We start from the raw sequence: 25358 nt of genomic DNA on the forward strand, positions 1-25358 counted from the left end.
GGCCTTCTTTTGTAGTTCTTGTCTGCAAGGGCTGTTAAAAGGGTTAAAACATCAAAGGAAGCGTATGAGGAGTCTGTAATCAAGGATGAGTTTCAAAAAGCAAGTAGCTTCTTGGAGACTGAAGTGGCTCAGGTAAAATCTTCAGACGGCTTTGTGTGCACATTATTCTTGATTTCCCATTATCAGAAAATCTGGAACACTACCTTTTTATTTAACTTCTCGTCAGCTTTTTAACAAATGAAGCAGTTTTTGTGATACACATGTGTGGTGATACCTGTAATTGTAGGTAACATAGTTTAATCAGAATTGTTGTATTTTGTGTTGCAGCTCCAAAACGGGTGTGCAGACATGACTCTGTCACAAATGCTAACGAGTATTGATGATATATATGGAGCAGCTCTACAGAAGTTTCAGGAAAATCCAATGGTCCAAAGATGTGAGTCTGAGGACATCAAGGCGTAAGTTTAAGACAAACTTTCAAAGCAAATAAACTGAACTTTATAAATGATGTTAGTCTCTGTTTGATTGTCTGCAAGCGTCACCATTTTTGTGACAGGTATGATTACAGTGAACTGACTGGATAGTGGTAAAAATATTTCCAACATCTCCAATATACCTGCAATAACTAATATCTAAGGTCATATTTGAGGTTATTGAATTTATAAAGGTTCCACATGCTTCTCCTTAAGTTGTGCTTATTGGTAAAGGAACTCGTGAAGACAACAGTAATCACAAATAATTTGACAGTTTAGTGAGGCTGCCAAGAACATTGAAACTAGATGTAAATATAGGTACATGTAATATAATAAATATAAACAACTTAATCCTTTACAATTTCAAAATAAAATATACATAATTAGACTTAAGCCTTTTGCTACAGAGCGTATCCAGCTTGATATTGCCCAGCGTACCTGACCTATTAGTTGCACAATTTTATATTTGCACAAAAGCTGCGATAACTTACTTCCAACTTGTCAAAGATCTCTTAATAAAGTCGCATCGGTAAACTGAGAAATATCTCTACAAGCTGATATCTATTACTTGCAATTAATTTATAAAGATCTTTTAGCCTGTGATTCAATTTGTTGAAGCTATTAATTTTTTATTTCATTATTAAAAATTGGAAGTATATTTTTCTTTTATAACTATATTTAACAAACTATACTAAAATAACTGCAGTGTCTGTTCATCGGAAGCCACTCCTGGAGAGTTAGGAATAAAATTGTCTAATAATGTTTTTAAACTTGGGTACCGCGATTTACAGTCCAGCACTTAAACCATTGCACCACTAAGTTACCTTACTGTATCTGTACTGAGATGAACAGAAAAAACTATCTGCATGGAGTCAATGAAAATTTTGGTTACCAACCAGTCCTGGGCGTAGTTTCGCTTTGTAAGATCTTTTTATTTTTATCTCAATTTATTGTGAGCAATGACCAGTTGTGCTAGACACGCTACATCTATAAATCTTTACTCATTTTTTATTTACGGACTTTGGATGATTCGTATTAAACAATGGTACTACTGAGAGTTATTATTCATAATTTATCAATCATAATAATGAATTTTTCAGTAATAATATGTCGTAAACTATTATGATAAGTCTTTTCAAAAGTGGCCAAAAAATTGTTTGTTCTCAATTTGCAACGTATCTGTAGTATTTTTCATGGCACCCGCTAATGTTACATTTTATGATGATAATTTTGGAATAAAAAAATGTTTTATAGGTTGTGTGGTTCAAACAATTTTAGCCAGGCAATTTTTATAGATCACGTGGTTATGACAATTTATACGCACCCTGACAACTATCAGGTTTTATTTTAGCAAATATGTAATTACCGTAAGTCCTGTATTTGAGCGCCATCTTTATTTAAACGCCATCTCTATTTGCCCACCTTCATATAAAAAGGGTTGAAAAATAGAGTGCCATTTTTAATTGAAGGCCTCTTCTATTTGAATGCTACTTCTATTTGACGGATACAATTTGACATTTTTATTTTTAAGAACGTTTGATAGCACGTGATCAGTAGAAAAGTTTCCACACAACCATACTTATAATGACCCTATCACATCAATAACAATTAATTCGTTCATCGTTTCTGTTCGTATCAAAGTCATTTTTCCATCTCCAAGTCTTTAGGTTTTTTTGTTAAAATTTTTGATTGCAGCACCACAGAAATATTTAGTAACGGTATCAGGCTAAGAAAAGTTTCTTTATTTAATGCGGTCTTGATGCTTCGATATATGTAGGGAAAAGATATTCGCATTTACCATGGAAAATGTGCTACTATGTATTTTGAGGCTCACAGTTTGAGGCTATTTTGATTACACACGCTTTCTCTTTATTAGCGCTAGAAGTTTATTCAAAATTGCATCACATAAAGGTTTTGCTCTACTACTAAATTGTTTGGTTGTTAATATTTACTAGTTTAGCTGTGCAGAAGACAGGATAAGGTCAGAAAACATTTTGGAAGGTATTAAACAGCCAGAATAATATGAAATGGAGAGCACACGATGCTAATATGTTTGTTTTAAAAATGCTAATATTTGGTTTAAAATGTTAATTTTTGTTTTTGCATGTCTTATAATCATGGGATGTTTATGTCACTTGTTCTTGAATATGTAATTGTAGCATTTGATGCATTAATATTATTATAATAAAACCAATAACTTTGCGGATTTATAGCATATTATTTGATAGGATGACTGCAATGTTACTCGTAACTCCTGTTCGATTGCAGTTAGAAGGCGAGTTTTGGCTGCAAACTTTAGCGAACATATCGATGAATGCAATGCGCTTTCATGCAACCTTTATCGTTATATAGTTACCTTTATAGAAATATAGTTATCAAATAAAAATGCTTTCAAATTTGAAATGAAATAAAAACCTGTAAAGCTCCAACAAGTTCCAATGCAGGCTATAAGATCACCAAAGGTTAATTGCAAGCAATAGATATCATATGGTAGAGGCATGTCTCAGCTTCTTTGTGCATATTTATTTAGAGAGTTTAAGTACAACAAGGTGGAGGTAAGTTAGCAAAGTTCTTGCATTTAAAAGGTGAATGTCGCACCGCTCGAATGAGAGCGAAAATACAGGCGATGTTCAATTCACCCTTGAAAGAGTTAAATCTAGCTTCTCAACATTCTGATGAGGTGTTTGACAAATACAACGGCACCCTTTCCTTGAAGGTCACCTTTAATAAAGTGCCACTCTAAGAGAAGTGTTGAAAAATAAAGCTATGTGACATTCAAATAAAGGTTTTACAGTATGTCCCAGGAAAGAAATGAATTTGGTAGCGAAAGAGTTGATTATGCACATACAGGACTACTCATGACGATCTCTCATTGTTCACCGGACTGCCAAGAGTAGTAATGTTGCATAAAAGCTCATTGCACTCATTGATATGTTTGCTACAGTTTGCAGCCAAAACTGGCTTTTTATGTGCGGTAGAAGATGAGTTATATGCTTTGATCCACAAAAAGGCGATTTTGCATAACAGGAAGGATGCTATGAAATGATATGCTATAAATATGCAAATTTATATAGAAATCATGTTTTTATAAAACATGAAGAAAATAGATTTACATAAAATATATTGAACAAACACAATAATGGAGAGACAGGAGGCATTGAAGAACCTTCCTGGATGCAAGTTCAATTGAACATTCTTATATACTTTAGCTAATGTGCATGAGTATGCTAATATGCATGCTACGAGACAGTGAGTAATGTGGGCTTTTGTTGAGCCGCTGTAAGTATAGTTAGGAAGCCTACCAGCAAACTAGAATGTTGTGGTTACATAAGGCTGGTTCACACTAAATTGGTTTTAATCATACAATACTTCGGTAATCGTCTGTAATAATAATGTTCACACTATCACAGGTTCATCCATGTTTAAATCAGCTAATAGTCCTTGGCATAGCGTTCTCATTATACAATACGCTCGCTGAAATGATGAAATGTATATGAAAATGATGAATATAGATGAAAATATAAATCAAGCAATCCATCATGGCCATTCATCAATGACGAAGCGGTGCATATCGCATACTCTGTCGTGGATGATCAGCAAAGCATCAGGAAGGTTTGACAGTTGCAAACTTTTTTTATTTACTTGCTTGAACAATGCCCTCTGTTACCGCGCGCCTAGTTGAGGAATAATTGCTGAGACGACAATGCCGACATGGTGGTATAGTGTTAACCAGCCTTTAGACAGCTGCTTACGGTACATAAATACAGGACTCTCCACTAAAAAGACAGCGATGACTTGTGCCCACAGTCTGTCAAAGGTTCTGCATAGTGATCTAGGGGAGTATCCAATTGCATGGTGTCCCTAAAAAATATCCATAATTGATCAAAAATGTATATAGTTTCACTATTATCATTACTATTTTAAAAGCTGTTCACCTCAAAGTAAGGAGTTTACAAGTTTTTAAAATAGGGGCCTTGAAGAGTTTTAAGGCTGTCTTGCTATATTGAACTTTCCTTTGTCGATAGTGACTACCAAGAGTATCTGGAGAAAGCTTACCAAGAGGCCAAAGTGAAAGTTGAGCATGCGTTTAAGATGCAAGAATTACAGAAGAAATTTGAAGCCCTTCAAATTGGCCTGAAAAATGCTCGCCAGCAATGGCAAGAAAGTGAAAAGATGGCTAAGAGGTATGTTAAACTATAAAAACCAAACTGAAATGTGTATAGCATCAACGGGGAGAGGTAAAATTATAAAGCCGGTTTTGTCTTCTTTAGAGCATCTGAGGAAATGGAAGAAGCAAAGAAAGCGTTGAAGAAAACCCTAGTAGAGCAGCAAAAGCTTGGTGAAGAATCAGCTAACAATCAAAAGCTTCTCCACGAAACGGAGATGAAAAGGTTGGCTGTGGAACGTTTAGAAAAACAAGCTAAAGATGCTGCAGATGCAGCGAAGAAAGATTTAGAACATATTAGGGATGTGGAAAGATCAAAAGAGAAGGTCGAAGTTGAGCAAAGCCGACTAAATACCGCAGTTGAAGAAAGAATAGATAATATTGGTCTCGGTGAAGCAACCGTATTATTTGGGAAAACAATTGGAAAAACCGTTGTTGGGGGTGTTACAGGTTTGTTTGGATACTTTGGTTACTAGATCGTAAGTTAGGTCATCGTGTTGGTTCAGGCATTCCGCTCCTGAAGACTGACATTAAAAGGAAGTATTTGGTTTAAATTTTGCCTGATATAATAGCTTTTTGGAATTTTGTTTGTACCTTTTGCAACAGTTTGTAATTTTGTTTGTGCAAAGACTCTGAAATGATGTGTAAACATGTAGCTCTTTTTTAATAGACAAAGCACATTATACATGTACTTGCTTCAGTTTTACTACAAGAGTTGTTATCAAATAAATGGTAGTTTGTGAGACACTGGAAGCTACCCGCTTAGCTTGGTTTTTAGCAGAAGCAAAAGCTAGAGGTACATCCAGAAAGAAATAGCCTGAGCTATGACATAACTGTTATTGAAAAGATGCGCAAAGAAAGACACACATATTTGATCTGCATTTCTGGAGCGCACGTAAATAATTTTTACTGAACCTCATGAATACTTACCTGGACTATTGCACAAAGGTTGGAGAATATTTGTTTATCTGAGCCAAACCACAACAATAATGAAACATTACAGGGTTTTCTAGTGCCTAATAATTTTTACTTGTTTGCAATACTGATAGGCTATAGGCTACATATAGAGTTATATATATACAAGTTACATGACATTTTAGTTCGTCATGATAGATCGTCAGATGCGTCAACAAAACAGAGAATAGGTAGCTGCACCATTGTTATTGAATATGATTTGTTAGTGAGTTGGGGGTAACGCCGAAAGTTATCTTTTATCCTAACCTTGACCCAGTTTACAGATAGACAATAACAGGTAGCCAGCCGCTTAGCTTGTTAACAGAAGCAAAAGCCAGAGGCGAGTATAAAAGAAAACAGCCTGAGCTATGACATTACTGTTACCAAAAAGATGCTCAAAGAAAAACACACATCTTTGATCTGTATTTCTGGAGCGCACATAAATAATTTTTACTGAACATCATGAATACTTACCTTAACTATCGCACGAAGGTTGGAGAAGATTTGGTTATCTGAGCCGAACCATAACAATAATGAAACATTACAGGGTTTGCTAGTGCCTGATAATTTTTACTTGGTTGTAATACTGATAGGCTATAGGCTACATATGGCGCTATGTGCACAACTTCCATGATATTTTAATTCATCGTGATAGATCGGCCGAGAATAGGTAGCTGCGCAACTGTTATTACGTATGATCTGTTAGTGAGTTGAGAGTATCGCCGAAAGTCATCTTTTATCCTAACCTTAACCTAGGTTACAGATAGACAATAAAAGGTAGACACTGCTCTTTTCCCACGAGCAAACAAGCGGAATGAAGTGTGAGAGTTTTTATGATAAATGCATGTGCACACAACTTACGAAAATTATTCATCAACAATGAGACGAACTTTTGGCTAGAAATTTCATCAACAAATTTAAGCATCGTTTTGTAAAGTCGTTAAAGTATAATAACGATACAAAACACATTTAAACCTATTTGAATATGTTACCAAGTCTTTGTAAACCGTCGGTATTATCTTTAAACTTACCCATCTGATCGGATTATACACAAATAGACAGATTAATTTGGACGAAAATTGCGACAAAACGCTTGAAAAGCTTGGTTTAATAAAAGTTAAGACCGAAAATTGAAACGCCAATAAAGCCATGCGACAGATAGTAGAACTATTTAGCAGTGCGCATTTCACAAGAAAACCGTGCTCATTTCATCAGTCTATGGCATTTTTTACTTGTAATCGAATTTATTCGAAGGTTTCTGTAATAAACGTAGACCGTTTGAGGCGTAGACCGATTTACAGGTACGAAATTGTGGTACACAGTTTATCAGCCTGTGTTTTTTGTCCAATCACTGAAGGTTTCATTATTTGAACCGTTAGCCGAAATTCTTTACAACTTATGTACAAGCTAGGGCCGAACTACAACACCCCTTCATGGCGAGAACATTTTTTATTTTGCTACAGTTTTATACGCGTGAATGCTCTTACTCGCTTTCTGTTAAAGATCGCTTATCAAAACCATTCTACATTCAACGCAACCAACTTTCAAACTGTGTATAGTACACAGTAGCTTGCCATTTTACTTCTAATTTTGCATTTCAGAGTTATAATAAACATATTTCTTTACTGTTGTTGAATTACATACATTACAGTAAATTAGGCCTACAGCTTTATAACACTTTTATAACAGCTTTTATTTTGTTGCAGTTTGCAGAAATCTTCGAGACGCGTGAACGCTCATAGGTTTTCTATTATTGCTGTATTACTATATTAACAATATTGGTTATTTTAATAATATCAGTGCATTTTACTTATAATATTGGCCAACATTGCATTTCTCCTATTGCAAGGGAGAGATATAAACGTGTAATATTTTCCTTTCATTGTTGTTGTTTGTCATGACCAAACACTTTTTAAATAAATTTTCTAAAAACCTATATAAATACCAAAACTTCTCGATATTGCTACCTATGACGTTTTGAAATGTAAACAAAATTGTGTATTGGTTTTCTATTATTACTATATTAATAAAATTGATTATTCTAAGAATATCAGTGCATTTTACTTCTAATATTGGCCAATATTGCATTTCTCCTATTGCAGGGGGAAAATATAAACATCTTTTCCATTCATTATTGCTGTTTGTTGTATATAATAACACCCACACCCAGTACATTACAGCTACCATTGCAGTTATCCTATTGCACTGCAGAGCCATTTGATTGCTAATATTGCATTTCTCAACCATCAGTACCCTTTATTTTTTTTTCCAATATCTCTGGCCATCTCTTTGGTCGTGGGCTGTATGACAGTGGAATTTCTAGTAATATTACAGTTATGATACAACTAACAAATTGAAAAGTTAGTCTCGTTCTTTCTTTTTATATACACTGTAGTTGAAAGGGTGAATTTGGAAAGATCTTGAAATGGATTTAGCAATTTGCAAGTATTTTGCTGTTCTCATTACGTCAAATTCTTATAACAGAAACTGTTGTGTTCTCAATGTAATGTTCTCTATTCCAGTACTGAGTTTACAATGAATTGGTAAGAGACATCCCAAGTATATATATATATATATGTATAGAGAGTTGTTATAGCAAAAATATTATCCTAGAATTATACATTAAGTAAATGTAATCTGTAATTATTCCATAAATAACCAGCTATGTATAATACTATAATGACATAGTCAATTTCATTCACAATGTAATGCATTGATTGTCCATTGTAATGTTCCAACACCTCCCTGCTAGCTTGAAGTTGTGTGGGTTATGTCAGCAATTAGATTGTCTCTTTGAGCATCTGGGATTGTCCCTGTTTTATTCATTGTCATCACGTATTCTTGGATTTTGTCTTTTCGGTTTCGGTACTGTAGCTGCAGGCAATGGTTGTGATTGTGGAAGACTGCTTGGAGTGGTTGGTATTTTGGCAGGTTTTTCGGCATCTTCTGATGAAGCGTGTCTAGGACAAAGCTGTTCCAGATGTCTCTTCCAGGTTGGTCCTCTCGGTAGCACTCTAACATTCACTTTTCTGCTGCCAAATACTTTGATAACAACAGCTTCCACCCATTTAGGCTGTTTATCTCTTTTGGGTCCACAGTATAAAGCATAGCATGGTGTTCCAACTGTGTCACGATGAACTGTTTTAGTTGATCGGTTATCCTGCAATTGTTTGCTTTGAGCTAAGTGAGCTGGTGATGGGGTTAATGTATCGATCTTTGTTCTGATTTGTCTCCCATTCAGCAGTTCACTGGGTGAGTAACCATAAGACAGTGGCGTTCTCATATACTTCATCAAGATTTCTTGCAAAGCAGACTGAGCTGAAAGATCCGATTTTTTGAGTGCTTGTTTGAAGGACTAAACTAGCCTTTCTGCAGCTCCATTGATGGCTGGATAGTATGGTGCTCCTGTCAGGTAAATGATTCCCGGATTTCTGCACCATTCTTGAAATTCCTTAAAAGTAAATGTAGTTCAATTATCAGACACTATGGTATGTGGATATCCAAAGTGAGCAAAGTCCTTATTGGGTAAGTCTGTAGTAGCTTTAGTTGATACTGAAGTGGTAGCATGTGTACATGGATACTTTGTGTAGGCATCCACTAACACCAACCAGTTGGTTCCCATAAAATTAATTGCATGGTCAATGTGTACTCTGGTCCATGGTTTTTCCGGCATCATCCAAAGGTGATTTTGTAGACGATCTGGCTTGTTTTGGTCCTCATTGCATGAAGTACATTGGTGTGCAGTATCTGTCATGTCTTGATTCATCCTGGCCCAGTAAACAGCAGTTATAGCAAATTGTTTTATTTTCTGCATGCCAAAGTATCCAAGATGTAATAGTTGAAAAAATTGTCTTTGTAGAGATAGTGGTATGAAAACTTGCGTTCCATACATCAAGCATCCGCTATCAGCTGACAATGACATCTCAAGTTTTCTGAAGTCTTTTACAGAATAACCTTCAATCATGGTTCCAGCTTGGTTGCCGTCATGCTCTTTAGACCATCCATTCTTCAGATATCTTATCACTGTGCTGAGTACCAGATCATTAGCAGTGTCTTTCTTCAGACTGACTTCAGCTGACTTCCAATGTGTTCAATTGTGCAGGCAGTGTCAATATCTTCGCCTTCTTCCTCCTCATCAAACTTTTCATCATGTCCAATGGGTAAGCGACTGAGTGCATCTGCGTTTCCATGTTCAGAAGTTTTCCTATATTCAATGGTATAGTCATATTGGTTGAAAGTGAGAGCCCATATTGCCAATTTGTTTGCTGCCATAGCGGAATGCTGCCATTTGCTGCATTGCTTTAGTTGGTCCAAACATCGCTAGTAGAGGTTTGTGATCTGTCACCAAGATAAACTTCCTCCCATAGATACACTGGTGAAACTTGTTTAGGGCATAGATGATAGGTAAAGCTCCCTTTGAATTTGACTGTATATTCTATGAGTATCGGTCAGTGTCTTGCTAGCATGAGAAATTGGTCTTTCACTGCCGTCTTTGAATCGGTGAGAGAGTATTGCTCCTAGTCCAATGTCTGATGCTTCTCAAAATATCCCGATATCCAGAGAAGGGTCAAAGTGTGCCAACACCGTGTTGTTGCATAGCATCTCCTTCAGCTTCAAATATGCACTCTGCTGTTTCGTATTCCAGTGCCATTGTTCTCCTTTCTTGAGAAACTTCTGGAGAGGTACTGTATTTGTAGATAGATCTAGTAGAAATTTCTGGTAAAACTGAATCGATACCAGGAAAAATTTGAGAGTAGCCACAACTGTAGGTGCTGGCATCTTCTTTAAAGCTTTTACTCCAGCTTCCTTGGCTATTCCCTGGTTAAAAAGTTGATATCCCAGGTATTCCACAGTTTCTTGTGCAAATGTGCATTTCTCTAGTCTACATCGTAGTCCTCTGCCTTGTAGTTTTTGTAGAATTCTACAAAGGTTCCTCAGGTGATCTTCAGCTGTGTCTCCGCTTACTAGAATGTCATTAAGATAACCAGCAACTTCTGGAAGATCTTGAGTTAGTTGTTCCAAGATTTTTGAAACTACTCTGGGGCAGAGCTGATCCCAAATAGTAATCTCTTCTGTAGTATAACTTCTCTGTGCGTGCTGAGAGCTAATCTCCTTTGACTTTCAGGTGTCAAAGTAATTTGATTATTCGCATCAGCCAAGTCAAGTTTAGCGAAACCTTGTTCTTTTCCCAGTTTTCTCATCAGATCTTCTGGTAGTGGAATAGGTTGTCTGTGTGTCTACAACTGATGATTCACTGTTACAGAGTAGTCTCCACATACTCGAAGTTTTATTCTGGTTTGTCCAGGCAACAGTGCTTTTCTAATTGGTAGCATTGGTGTCCCATAAGAGTTGAATTAAACTGGTTCCCATATTCCTTTTGCAATTCCGGCATCATAGGCTTGAGCTAGATCCTCTTGAATGACAAAAGGTACTGGTCTGACTTTGTAGAATATGGGTCGTGCATCTTCTTTGAAATGTATATCTAAATCAAAACCCTTCAGGCTTTCCAATTTTTTCTCGAAAAGATCATGAAACTCCGAAGTAAGTCTTTCACATGCTGCGCGTATATTTCCATCAGATTTGATTTGCTTAATATCCTGCGATTGACATTGGTTGATTAATTCATCAACTGAGATTCCAAGTTGTCGAATACTATTTTTTCTAGAAGGTTTGAGATTTGATATTTTGCTTACGACAAATTGTAATTGCTTGTCATGTTGATGTGAATCTAGCTTTGTTTTGACGAGACAGACTTTTAGTATGTCGATCTTGTCGTTTGTTGCGGACTCATAAAGACCTTCTAAAGTTTTGAGTGTAGGGCTCCCCATTTTTCTCCAGTTGCCCAGGGATATGAAGTTGTCTCCCGCTCCAGTGTCCACTTCGAAGGTCATTGTGTGACCTTGTAAATCAAGGTTGACATATAGTTGTGGATTAGTGTTGACGGTTTTGACGGCCTTCACTAAGTTCAGAGGCTAAGCACCTTTCTGCTTTTTTATGACAGACTACTTCTAGATGTTTTGTAAGTTTGCAGTAATTGCAGGTAGATTTCTTATATCTGCATTCGGTAGATTTGTGGTTAGATTTTCCACAGCGGTAGCATTTCTGTGGATCTGCAGATGTTGGCGGTTTTGAAGTTGTTGTCTTCTTGTTTACCGCCTTGACAGGGTTTGCTGCATCATAGACCAAGGGTGGGCAACTGGGGGTCCCATGGCCACCTGTAGCCCTTTGCCAATTTTTCAGTAGCCCTTTTAATGCTAAAAATAAGTAAAAGAAATTATATGCATTCTGATTAGCACAGCATAAGTTTGGTGACAAATTACTTTATTGTAATAAAATTAAATGTGTACAAACATGTCAATTTGTAAATGTAATGGCACCAATATAGACAAGAATGATTAACTATTTTCCTTCCCTCCAAATGGGGAAATTTTCCATCACAAATTTGAAATTCCTTTTATGAGTTACTTTGCTATCAATCATGCATTTGTTTTGGAGATTTCCCTAAATGGCACAGAAGTTTCCCCACATTATACACTGCCTAGCTTTCATTTTTGGAATATAACCAGAAACATTTGACAACATGGCTTCGACATTAGTGGACAGGAAAGACAGATCATTCAATACAGACTGGATTGAGAAGTTCTTCTTCCATTAAGTAGCGAATAAACCAGTGTGCCTAATCTGTTCTAAAACAATATCTATAAACAAGCAATCCAACCTTGCCAGACATTACAATACAAACCACTAAGACTATGATGGAAGATATCCAACTGAAACTGTCAGAGGAAAGGAGCATCTACAGAAGTTGTTACAACAAGTGCGTGGTCAGATGAATATGATGAAATCTACAACTTGTATTCAGAAAAGATGCATTGCTGCTAGTTACCAAATAGCTCACATTCTTGGCAAAGCCATGGCTCCATATAGTGAAAGCGAGTCTATCAAAGACTGTATTAAAACACTATTTCCTGATAAAAAATATATCCTTGGCGCTATACAAGGAGTGCAGCTCTCACGCAAAACTATATGTACCACCAACCGAATTGAAACTATTGCAGAGCACCTCACAAAGTCGTGGAAAGTCGTGAATGACTTGAAAGAATGTACTGCTTTTTCCATAGCTTTGGATAAAAGTACAGATATTAATGATGTTGTACAGCCTTGTATATTTGTTCGATACTTTGCCAACAATGCGTTTCAAGAACAAATTTGGGCACTGATTCCACTAACCAATCGTACCACAGGTGAATATATTTACAAAGCTTTCAAAACATTCATGGATACTCATAATATACCTCTCGATAAAACAATAGGAGTAACAACTGATGGCGCGCCTGCGATGATGGGGTGACAATCAGGTTTTGTAAAACATCTCATGAGTGTTACTCCTACTGTAGTTCCATTCCACTGCATAATTCATGAGACTATGTTGTGCTCTAAGTTGAATGCTGACACCAAGAGCCTATGCTGAATGTTATGAAAATGATAAATTATGTTAAAAACAAGTCAGTGTTGTGCCATCAACAGCTGAGAGCTTTCTTGCAGAACCTTGAAGCAGAATATGATGAGCTTCTTACTCACAATAATGTCCAGTAAGTTACACACACGCATATAAAATAAATGTAAAAGTCATGGGCAGCTTGTTTACAAAGCTTGCCAGCACATGAAACTGGATTTCTTACATTGTTTTTGTGTTATCTGGTGAAACAATCACTCATATTATATCTTTATCAGTTTCAATTTCTACTAATGATTTAAATGTGCCAACTTGAAGGTGGCTGAGCAAAAGCAAAGCTTTGAGTCCAGTGTGGATGCTCAGAAATGAGGTGAACAGTTTCCTTAGTGAGATTGATACAGAATAAGCTAACACATTCTTGGAACTTCTGTGATCTGAACAGAAGATGGTAGACATGGCGTTTCTAATTGACTTCCTCAGCTACATGAATGATCCGAATGTCAAGCTGCAAGGTGATGGAAAAGATGTTATTCGTCTTAGACAAATGATATCTGCTTACCAAAAAAATTGGAAGTATTCCACAATGATATTGTTGGTGATTTGGACCATTTTTCAACACTAAAAGGCTTTATGCACACATTGGAAGGTCCTGACATTGTTGATCTTGTCAAACCACAAATGTTCATAGCTTATGTTATCGATAAAATTAATCGTCGTTTCAAAGCTTTCAACGATTTGAATTTCCTCATCGATTTATTTGCGTGCCCTGATGATAAAGAAAACCACAAATGGAAACAACAATTGCGTACGCTTATGGTGGAGGTTAGTGAGTCCAGCATCGATAAAAATGGAGCTATGTGAATTTTTGTGAGGCAACTGTATTCGAGAGCAAAACAGAATCCAAGCACCATCGCTCTTTTGAACACAGCTCATCGTCCATGAGAAGTTTCCTCTGCTGTCAAAAGTTGCCATAAAACGCCTAGTTTATTTGGCAGCACATACTTGTGTGAATGTCTGTTCAGTAACTGGTGTTCATAAAAATTAAGTACAGAAGTACTCTGACCAACCAGCATACTAAGCAACTTATAACTGTAGCGGTAAGCAAGATAGAGGTGGATTATATGGAGCTAGTAAACAGCCGAGAGCGGCCTCAATTATCCTACTAATATGATATGAAATAATGAGGATGCAACTACCTACTACATCACTACGACAGTGCAGCAACTTCTCATGGACAGGGATAAGCGTACAATTGAAATGTTGTGTTCAATGTACAATTATAAAAAATATAATGTTATATGAATCACAAATTAACTTTGTTGTGCTTATTGCCCTATTAATGCTATATACATGTATAGCTATAAAGTGGTATGGTTTGACAGTTTCCAAGGGTTTGATTATGTGGCCCTTCGTTTTCACTGACTTCTGAATTTGGCTCTCATGCAAAAGAAGTTGCCCAACTCTGCCATAGGCTGTTTCCTTTGCAATTTTGCTGCTTCTCCATTTCCATAGCAGTTTCGATAGCTCTGTGGCAAAAGTAAGGTCTTTCAATCTGAATAGTGCTTTAAGTATTGCTTCGTTCTCGACTGAGAAGATGAATCTTGTACGTAAAGCATCATCTTGTGCATCGGTAATACTTGCAAAGTCACAAGTTGTAGAATCATGTCTTATTCTTGTTTCTAACTCTTGAATTGTCTCTCCTGGATTTCTTTTCATATTGCTCCAGTAACGATATCTTTCTCTAACGATGAAAGTTCCAGGGTTATATTGAGTCATCATGTAGTCCTCAATATCTTCCATTGTCAGTTTGTTGACTTCTTTTTTGAGAGTTTGTTGATCTGACTAATCAGTTAATTGTTTGTAAATAACTTCTGATTTATTGGTTAGAAATATCTGTGGAACTCTGTCTTTAGTAATAGAATTGGCTCCCATGAATGTCCTAAAGCGGAGTAGATAGTATGCCCACAGCTCTGTATTTGGGTCAAAAGCAGTAAAATTAGGAGTAGTTCCTCCTGCTTTTATTTCGGTCTTCTGCATTAAAAGTTTGATCAGCAGTCTATTTTTTTCTTTCTACTGTTCCATCTGATCCATTGCTGCTCCAACTGCTCTCCCTGCTGCTGTTTCTGCTGTTCCATCTGCTCCTTATGTTGTTCCATTTGTTCTCTTTAAAGAGCCATCTGTTGAGTCAGCAGTTGAATCAGTTGATCAGTTTGAGTAAACATTGTAGGGAAAATCTAGAGTAGAGCTGAAGTGTAGATTGTCCAGCTGAAGTGTGTCCTTGTCTCAAATTATATGTTGTGTTCTCACTGTAATGTTCTTTATTCTAGTACTGAGTTCACAATGAATTGGTAAAAGACATCCCAAGCATATATACGTCTAGAGAGCTGTTATAGCAAAAGTATTCTCCTAGAATTATACATTAAGTAAGTAAAAGTAATCTGTAATTATTCCATAAATAGCCAGCTATGTATAATACTATAACGACATAGGCAATTTCATTCACAATGTAATGCATTGATTGTCCATTGTAATGTCGCAACATAAACATTCCTGGAACGAACTATTTGCACAGCAGGAGCGTCTACTGTACCGACAAACAGCATCGTACACTCTTTATATGTTTGAGAACTGCTTATGAAAGTTTTTTAAACCGATTGAGTTGATACCTTGCTCAGCATTAGCTTTTTGGTTAATTTGTTAAAGGTTTTTTGCAGAATTGCATAAGTTTAGATGCTATAAGTTTCTGGTCTGTTACGCTTATAAATGTATTAATTGGTTCAGATAAGTTTCATACATGCACACACAAAAGCCTTTATCATTTCAAAACAGTGGTTGAGAAGCAGAATGCTGACAGATGAAGCATAAAAAATTTCAGTTATTCTTACAATCATCTTTTCTCAGACATGTTAGACATAGAGCTATTACTCACTATACATAAAGCTTCTCAAACATAGAGCTATTCAGAGAGGTCACACACAGAGCTTGCCAACTACTCAAAAATGTTGAATGCTTGTGACCCACAAACAACACTAAAAAATATTTCACCAAAGAATCGCTATATGACTAACAATGAAGCCACACATATAGACTTGTTTAATTTAGCTGTTCAGTGATTGGTTAGTAAATAACCTAACGACCTTTAGACAGATTATATTTATTATTGTCTTATTTTCTCAAAAGTGATGGGCTCAATGTGTTAGAATAAGAACAAATGATTAGTGTTCAACAATTCATCAGAGAAATGCTGGCACTTGGTCTAACAGACTACTTTTGTAACATGACTTTATGCGCTACAGAATGCTTGTCTGCGAAATCCTTCAGAAAAGTGCAAAAAGTATAAAAATGAAAATAGTAATCTATTATTATTTTGTTAGTGCAGATAAACATGAAAAATTTGACATGCTGCGTACTTTAAAAATTGAAAAAGCTTTATAAAATAGAAAATAACTCGTTATAACTGTTGACTTTTAACACATTGTATTAGTACTATAATATGGACTTTAATAATGGGCAAAAGCATGTGATACACAAATCTTTAGCTTCTTTCATAGTATCAATGGAAAATGCATAGACTTTGATCTTGCTGCTTCAAATTAAGTTCATGCTGCATATCTAATACATGATGAAAAGGTACTGTAACTTGTTTAAATTCATATTGAAGTTGATACTGCTGGAGTTTTTCTATTTACCTGTACACTTGCATGAGTCTATATATTGATGCTATAATATAAAATAGTCTTGAAACCATAGAGTCCAATTATATTAATCAGAACTTCATGTGTATACATACATAATAGCTATACTACTATTTTATTACTACGGCGTTGCCCTAGTAATAAAAAAGTCTTTGGACAGAAATTTTATGTTTATATACATGCAACATAGCGTATACAACATTTCCTATTATTACTTATAAACTTTATATCATGAGAAAATATTTTTAAGCGGTTCAAATGAATGAAGAGAAAAAAGAAAACAGCTCTAAAGGTTTTCAAGCTTTTTTAAACTACAACTTTTAAATTTCATACCATGAAAGAAGTGTTTTGTTGAAATAAATTAAGAAGAAAAATAAAACTTTAAATGTGTTTAAAAGTGAAATAATTAGCAAGTAATGGCTAAATATAATCTCTTTAGCTATGATTACAATGAAAAATTATTTATTAAACAAGGTAGGCCTAATAAAAAAGTCTTTGGACAGAAAATTTATTTGTACATAACATACTGTATACAACATTTACCATTCTAACTTTTAAACTTCATATCCTCAAAACTATTTTCAAGCAGTTCAAATGAAAGAAAAAGAAAACAACTGTAAAGGTTTTCCAGCTTTTTTCAAAGAACTACAACTTTTAAATTTCATATCATGAAAGATGTGTTTTGTTGAAATAAATTAAAAAGAAAAATAAAACTGTAAATGTGTTAAAAAGTAAATGTGAAATCATTAGCAATTAATGGCTAAATATAATCCGTTTAGCTATGATTGCAATGAAAAATTATTTAATAAATAAAGTAATAAAAATGTCTATTTTACCTTTATATAATTATAATTTAGTATAACTAAGTATAATTTATTTTTATTTACCATATAACAAAATTTGTCATTCTAACTTTCAAACTACATATCATGAGAAAAGTGCGATAAATTATGACAGAAAACAAAATACACTGTAAAGGTTTTTAAACTTTTTTAAACAACTGTAACTTTCAAACTTTATTTCATGAGGAAAAGGTTTTGTGCAGGAAAACTAAATCAAAAATAAAGAAAACAACTGTGAAGGTTTTCAAACCACTGTAAAGTTAAATTTTCATAACTTTCAGCGGCGTGTAAGAAGGTTGTTCGAAAACCGAGTTGTTCAAAATTTGAAACAATTTTTCCATTAAAATAAAACTATGTAAATTATGTAATCCGTTCCAAGGCAAAAAAACAACTTCGGCAAAGTGTTTTTTCAACATTTTACACTATAAGCTGTACTCTATACTGCATACTATAAATAGAATCGGGTAAATATAGATCGTGTTTAATTTTAATAAAAAGTTTTCTATTTATGATGATGGAAAAAGAAAACAAATGTAAAAATTTTCATAAAGTTTCAAACTTTCAAAATTTTCCAACATTTCAAATTGTATAAAATGCGATGCCTTTTTTTTGCGCTTTTGTGAACTTCTATTTTCCGCTTTTCGTAAGGTTCAATTGCTAAATCATTGTAAAGGTTAATACTTTTCACGTAAACAATTGCATTATCTCGAGTAGGAAGGCTTCTAGATTTTCTCACTTTTGATCAGACAAAGACACTACAAGATTTGTGAGATAAGTATATCTCGACGACAAACCTTCTCTACCTAACTAATGCCTCTACATACCAGCATCCTTCCGTTCCCATGTCAAAGCTAAATGACAATCGCTCCAACATACATTAATTCTAATAAACTTTATTTGATCTATAGATACAAATAACATTAGATGGTTAAACAATATCATTTTGGAATTCAAAGCCAGACATTGACATACACTAAATATACATTTGATGCCAATGTAAGATTTGATCATTTGACATCATAACATGCCAGCTTTAATGTTGGAGCCTGTTTATCCAAAGACATCTCTATATATTTGTCTGTTGCTTCTGCCTCTGTGTGTCTGAAACAAAATTATTGTTGTTATGTTATTCTGTTTCTTTTTGTATCTTTTGTTTGGCTCATGTCAAAATAGTTTAGCTTTGCACTGTTATATAAAAGCGAATGCCATCCTTTGTTGGATAGTCAGTTTTTCTACTTGCTTCACCTGTGTGTGACATTATAGCAAATAGACTCTGTGAATTTGAACCTTGTCTCTATTACTAAAGTAGCAAATCAATACAATATTGGGCTACTAAGAAAAGCCCCCCTTGGGATAGCACCGTTGAAATAACACACTATCACATCTGGTGTCAGAAGTTTGTATTGGTTAAACACGTGATAGGAGATAGTGAGGAAAACTCTTTAGTGAGCTGCCAAGATCCGATGGACCAAATAAACGAGAGATTTGAAGCTATGGGAGACATAGTAGATGAGCAGCAAAACCCTCTCAACGCAGTTGACCGTAAGGCAGAAAACATTGAACAGACGATACAAACACTAACGCAGAAAGTGTCGCAGTTGACTGACCGAGAACCAGAAATGATAGGAGAGAGCCGTTTCCTACCACAACAAAACCACGAGCTAAGTTATTTTTTGGGCATACGCCAGAAAGAGAAAGCTATGAAGTGCGTAAGTGCCATAAAAATGACTGGGTGAAGTTTGAGGCACCTTTAATGCCTTGACCCTTAGTACCTTGACTTTGAGGCATCTTTAATGCAATTGAAACTTGTTGCTTATTAAACGAAGTTCCGAAGTCTTCTTTTGTATTAATACTACAACTTTACCTCAAATATTTGGCAGCAGCCTATCTAAAAAAAATGATTACATCTGAAGGTAGCTCAGTGAGCTATGAAAGAGTGAAAAAGCTCATGAAAAAAAATTGCACGCTGAGAAAGGAGAGGAGCAGATAGCTATGGAAGTCTCCGCAGTGAGACAGGGTAGCATTAAAACTGCCTATCTAAAAAAAATGATTACAACTGAAGGTAGCTCAGTGAGCTATGAAAGAGTGAAAAAGCTCATGAAAAAAAATTGCACGCTGAGAAAGGAGAGGAGCAGATAGCTATGGAAGTCTCCGCAGTGAGACAGGGTAGCATTAAAACTGCCTATCTAAAAAAAATTATTACATCTGAAGGTAGCTCAGTGAGCTATGAAAGAGTGAAAAAGCTCATGAAAAAAAATTGCATGCTGAGAAAGGAGAGGAGCAGATAGCTATGGAAGTCTCCGCAGTGAGACAGGGTAGCACTAAAACTTTTCGAATGTATTACGAGCGCTTTAAAATTGTTGCTTGCGGAAGTGCGGGCGAAGATAGCCCGTATATCCTATTGCATTTCAGAACTGGCCTACGCCACGAAATAAAAGAAAAGATTATGTGAGGTTCATCGCAAAATCTCTCAAATATTTTACGCTCTGCTATGAGTGTAGAAACTGCACTCCTTGCAGATAAAAATATTTCTGATGCAGGTGCGAATTTCCAAAATGCCAGACTTCACCCAAGTCAAAACAGAAGATTTGAAAAATTGGTAAGAAGATGCTTTATATGCTTGTCTAAGAAACATTTGGCTCATTTTTGCGATAAGCGGGTGGCTAGCCGAAAGAGTCAGCCTAATATAGCCAATAAAGGCAGGTCTTCGGCTTACCAACAGCCTGCATATAGACCTAACTATAACAGTGGCAAAAATGAAGGTCAGCGTAGAGTGACCAATGAGCAACATGAGATGCCACACCGGTTTAGGGACTGGTTAGCCAGTCAAAAGTCTCAAGCTGCTCCACAGTCAAGCAAATATAAGCCACCAGTAGCATATGATTCGGCAGCAGTGCCTACAGCTACCGAGAAGCAATCGGCTATGGCGGCACCCAGCCAAATATAAAAACAAAACAGTCATTTCTGACAAATTGGCTATAGAAAGCATTGATATGCCTGTTGAGAAGGCAACAGTAAGACTAGCAGAAATTGTACCTTTTAACGTGGCCAATAAAGTGCCAGCTGTAACTTTTGAGGTAGCAAGAAGTTCTCACCTAAGTGTGAAGACAAGCGAAGTCAGCATTGCCTTTGAGAATGTTGGGATAGCGGGCAACGCAGAAATGGTTTCAGCTGTTGAAAATAATCACACAAGGCTGAAACAAACATATGATTTTGTCTCATTTGATGAGACAGTTAGCAATAAGCAATTAGGAAGCAATAGCAAAGCTTGTGTAAGCCAAGTTGATAGAAATTTAAATGGTTTGAGCCTACAAGTAAGGGATACTAGCAGAGCTTATTACCACTCGTCTAGACCATCAAGTTCAAACAAAAGAGCTAGAAATAGGACTGGAATTTCGTGGACACTAATTCTTTTACTGTCTTTCCTTGTAGTTTTGACAGAAAGTCAAGCTCAGTCTCTTATGCTTTGTAGGACTGGGCATACAGGCACAAATCTTCAACTGCCCAAGTTACTACCTTGTATATTACCAGACACTACTGCTGCACATGAACCGTACGGCCTGACGTTGACTCTGTACAAACCTAATTTAATACAATACAAAAATGCAGCATTTCATTGTAAAACTGTACAGACTAAGATTGTGACACACTCTGGATATTTTGGTGAAGGACAGACCAGGACTACTGACTATTTAGACCAACTAATTTCATGAGACTTTTGCTACTCTATGCTTAAGTGTCACACATCTTCACATGGTGAAATCAAAAAAATTTTCAGTACTTTCAGTAATCTCATGTCTACAGTGATCGACAAAACACAGATCAATTGAGTTGACATGACTACATACGTTTTGCATGCTTATAACAATATTACCCATAGTTCAACCCAATTCAGCCTTAGTTATATGCTGTATGGAAGAGAGCTAGACATGCCCTTTGAACTCTGCATGCCAATCACAATTCTCAGGAGCTATGGGAGTGAACAATCTAGTATAGACATGCGTGAATCTTTAGCTATTGCATCGCAACAACATTGAAAGCGCTCAGGCTAGCTATAGGCCTAAGTACTATCATGACAAACATATTAAGGTACAAGATTATGCAGTAGATAATTGTGTATACATTCTGGTAGCTAGGGTAATGCCTGGCAAAGGAAAGACATTTACCAGTCGATACCATGGCCCATATATTATCACAAAACTGACAGGGACAGTGAATACCCTAAACATACCTACAACCTTAGACCAATGGTTTAAGATTTGTTATGGCTTAACTAGCTTTTTACTAATGTTAATCCTTACTAAAATGATTTAGTTATTGCTTATTCCCCTAATGAGCTAATGCTATCATAGATTGAACGCTGAATGAATGCAAGGAATGCTCTATTAGAAGGCTCCCATGATATTATCCTATCGCTTCAGTACAAGGCATTACATTAGCTTGGAACTTAAACCATAACTGCCACAAACAGTGTTTTTGTTTTTACATATGTAAATCAGACATGCTGATTCCGATTTTGTAATCAAAATAAAAATTGGTCCACTAGTTTTCCAAGTTGTTTTTGTTTTTGAAGGTTTTTCACAGCGATTCAATATCGGTGTCAAAAACGACACTTCAAGCCCCGCCCATAAACATGTGACATAACCTAGCTTTTTAGGGACGGAAGTTGGAGATGTTTAGTCGACTGAGAAACATATAGCTATGCGAGCTGACCAATGAAAATCGACGTCGCAGATGTCAAATCATTGAAGGTCAAGGTAATTTTTCATAAATTTTTTCGAACTGCTCAGAAAACGCTTTATACAGAAAACGCTCTCAATGGCAGGAATCCAAGTACCCATGGATGAAGGTATGCATGGTTTTGTGGCTGCACCTCTTGTTAGGATAGAAGACAACGAGGTTGTGAACATGAGTAATATTATTTTTATTTCATTTAAGTGTAAATAATTTCATATTGATATTGATATATATAGATATACATGTATATTATATACATGTATTTCTCAAAGTATGTTTTATGTCTGTATGTCAGATGTCTGTCTGCATTCCGGCTATAGCTATTATTAGAATAGCTGCTCTGGCAACAATGCTGACACAATGCTACTGCGCAGTTTAGGCCTCATCATTATTTTTTTTTCTGTTTTCAAATCTTTTGATGAAATAAAATAAAACAAAAACAATCTCATGGCTTACCGGCATTTGAAGCTTACTAACTAGGTTAGTGGAATTTTCCATTGGCAATGTGCCAGGCCACTTGGCAATGGCCTGCCACTTGCTGGAGAGTTGCCTGCCAGCAAGTTCTAAGCAAATCTCATCACTTCTCATTGTTTATAAGCTGATTTTTAATACCCGGGCAACGCCGGAAGGCACAGCTAGTATATACATGTACATGTATATATAAACAGGACAGATAGCGCAGTTGGTAAGGTATCGGGACCGTGATCATTAGGTCCTCGGTTCAAACCCCAACAGCTGCACTTTTCTGGTGGTCCTTGGACAAGACCCTTGCTTGTATAACGTCTACAACCTCTATGATGAGTGCAATAACCAAAGCCATGCCGGCTCGGACGTCGCTCGGTCAAACAAGGTCCACGCTGCCTGTAGCTGAACCAGAACAAGGCAGTGAAATGGTTCAAAACTACTGGTTCAAAACGGATGAAATGAACTCGGACTGATAACACGGACCTCATGCAGTGCTACTTTATGAGTGAACCTCAAAAGTGGGGCTATATGGGAAGGATGCGGCAACTGTGGATAAACATGCGCCCTGAATTGCCACTAACCGCTAAGCAACTTGTAGCTCAGAGGAGTAACATAATCAAGCGACACCTCATATCGGAACTTGAGGTAGATGAAATTAGGGAACAGTTCACTCAGGTAACCTCAACCAACGAGAAGTGCATGTCAACACACACTGTCACACATACACGATAATGGGTTGACTCACGGGTTGAAGAAAACATGCATTTGGACCTTGACCCAAGGGTGAAAGAACTTGCGGAAAATATCATCAACAAGATGCCAGCTGCTAATGATTATGGAAGCAGGGTACCACTACAAAGATTTAGCAAGGCCATACCTAAGAAGCTGTTAGAAGACAAACTTGGCACTGGAGTCGATCTCAACTGGATCAATCAGTGAGACTAATGCCTTAATCTACAGTACAACTGTCATCTTGGAGGAGATGGGTATTAAGCCACTGCCAACAAGGCTTCAAGCCATTCCTTCCTGGCAGCTGAGGCTACAAAATAAGATCAAAGATTTGCGCAAGAAAGTTAGTAGGCTCAGTGAGAGATCTTACCACAGTTTGGAGCGTCCAAAAAGGGAAGCCACAATAGAAGCTCTAGAATCTGCCAAACAGCAGCTAGTAGCGCTCTCGGCACGACTGAAGCGGTACACCAAAGAGCGGGATAACAAGAGAATGAACAAACTGTTCATCAATAATCCATCTAGAGTGTATTCCCAGTTCAAAGGTGAACTGCAAAGGCCAATGTCTGAGCCTCCCCGATCTAGCACTTCAAAGTTCTGGAAGGACATCTGGGAGAAAGAGACTACTCATAACATCACTGCCAATTGGCTGAAGAGGCTTAAAGAGAACCATCAACACACTGTGGCTCAGCAAGGACTCACCATCAGCAAAGAGGACATTAAGTGCAGAGTGCAGCGTATGAAGAACTGGGCAGCACCTAGCCATGACATGATTCAAGCCTTCTGGTTAAAAAAATTGACACCACTTCACACTAAAATGGCTAAGCAGATGGAATGCCGAATAGAACAAGGTGACCATCCAGAATGGCTGACCAAAGGACGAACTGTACTTCTGATAAAAAATCCAAAGCAGGGGCCGATTCCCAAAAACTATCGACCAATAACTTGCTTGCCCACCACTTGGAAACTGCTCTCAGGAATAGTTGCAGACAAACTGGAAGAGCACATGAGTCACTATATGACCAGTGCTCAGAAAGGAATTGGGCGCAACACCTGAGGAGCTAAACATCAGTTACTGGTGGATCGGACGGTCTGTCAAGACAGCAGGAGAAGGCAAACCAATATTACGATGGCAAGGATTGACTACAAAAAGGCCTATGACTCAATTCCCCATAGTTAGATACTTGAGTGCCTCAGTATGTACAATGTTCACCCTGCTCTTGTGGCATTCATCAAGAAGGCAATGACCAAATGGAAGACGGAACTGGAGGCTAATGGCAAAAAGCTGGCGAGTGTACAAATTAAGCGAGGCATCTATCAAGGTGACTCCTTATCACCGCTGCTTTTCTGCATATGCCTAAACCCTCTAAGCAATATGCTGGAGGAGACTCAATATGGGTTCCAGTTTAAGAGTGGCACCAAGATAAACCACCTCTTCTACATGGATGACATCAAGCTGTACGCTAACAAAGAAAGGGACGTTGATTCGGTAATACACCTCACTCAGGTATACAGCAAGGACATCGGAATGACCTTCGGCATTGAGAAATGTGGAAGGCTAATTCTTAAGAAAGGCCATTCTATGCTCACAGATGGCCTAAGAATGCCAAATGGTATCATCAAAGATATAGAAGAAGGGTACAAGTACTTGGGGATTATGCAAAGCAACATCAACCACGAAGCCGAGGTACGTCACAAAGCCATTACCGAATACAAGAAACGCCTTCGGCAGGTCTTATGGAGCCAGCTCAATGCCAAGAACCAAATCATGGCAATAAATACCTACGCACTGCCAGTAATAAGATATCCAGCAGGCATAATAAAGTGGACTGAGGAAGCCATTAA

At 36.7% G+C, this 25358-nt stretch overlaps 1 protein-coding gene across 1 annotated transcript; it reads left to right on the forward strand.

Annotated features, from left to right (window-relative positions):
- Positions 1–348: 348 nt before the first annotated feature.
- Positions 349–5114, forward strand: LOC137400632 (uncharacterized). The gene is made up of 3 exons (XM_068086962.1): positions 349–458; positions 4499–4657; positions 4745–5114. The coding sequence occupies exons 1-3, from the start codon at positions 349–351 to the stop codon at positions 5112–5114; spliced, it is 639 nt and encodes a 212-aa protein (XP_067943063.1).
- The last annotated feature ends 20244 nt before the right edge of the window (positions 5115–25358 follow it).

This window comes from Watersipora subatra, chromosome 7 (assembly GCF_963576615.1).
Source record: "Watersipora subatra chromosome 7, tzWatSuba1.1, whole genome shotgun sequence".
NCBI lineage: Eukaryota > Metazoa > Bryozoa > Gymnolaemata > Cheilostomatida > Watersiporidae > Watersipora > Watersipora subatra.

Coding starts and splice junctions, on each gene's coding strand:
- LOC137400632 (XM_068086962.1), top strand. CDS start 349: ATGACTCTGTCACAAATGCTAACGAGTATTGATGATATATATGGAGCA. Junction 459..4,498: donor GAGTCTGAGGACATCAAGGC/GTAAGTTTAAGA, acceptor CTTTGTCGATAG/TGACTACCAAGAGTATCTGG. Junction 4,658..4,744: donor AGTGAAAAGATGGCTAAGAG/GTATGTTAAACT, acceptor TGTCTTCTTTAG/AGCATCTGAGGAAATGGAAG.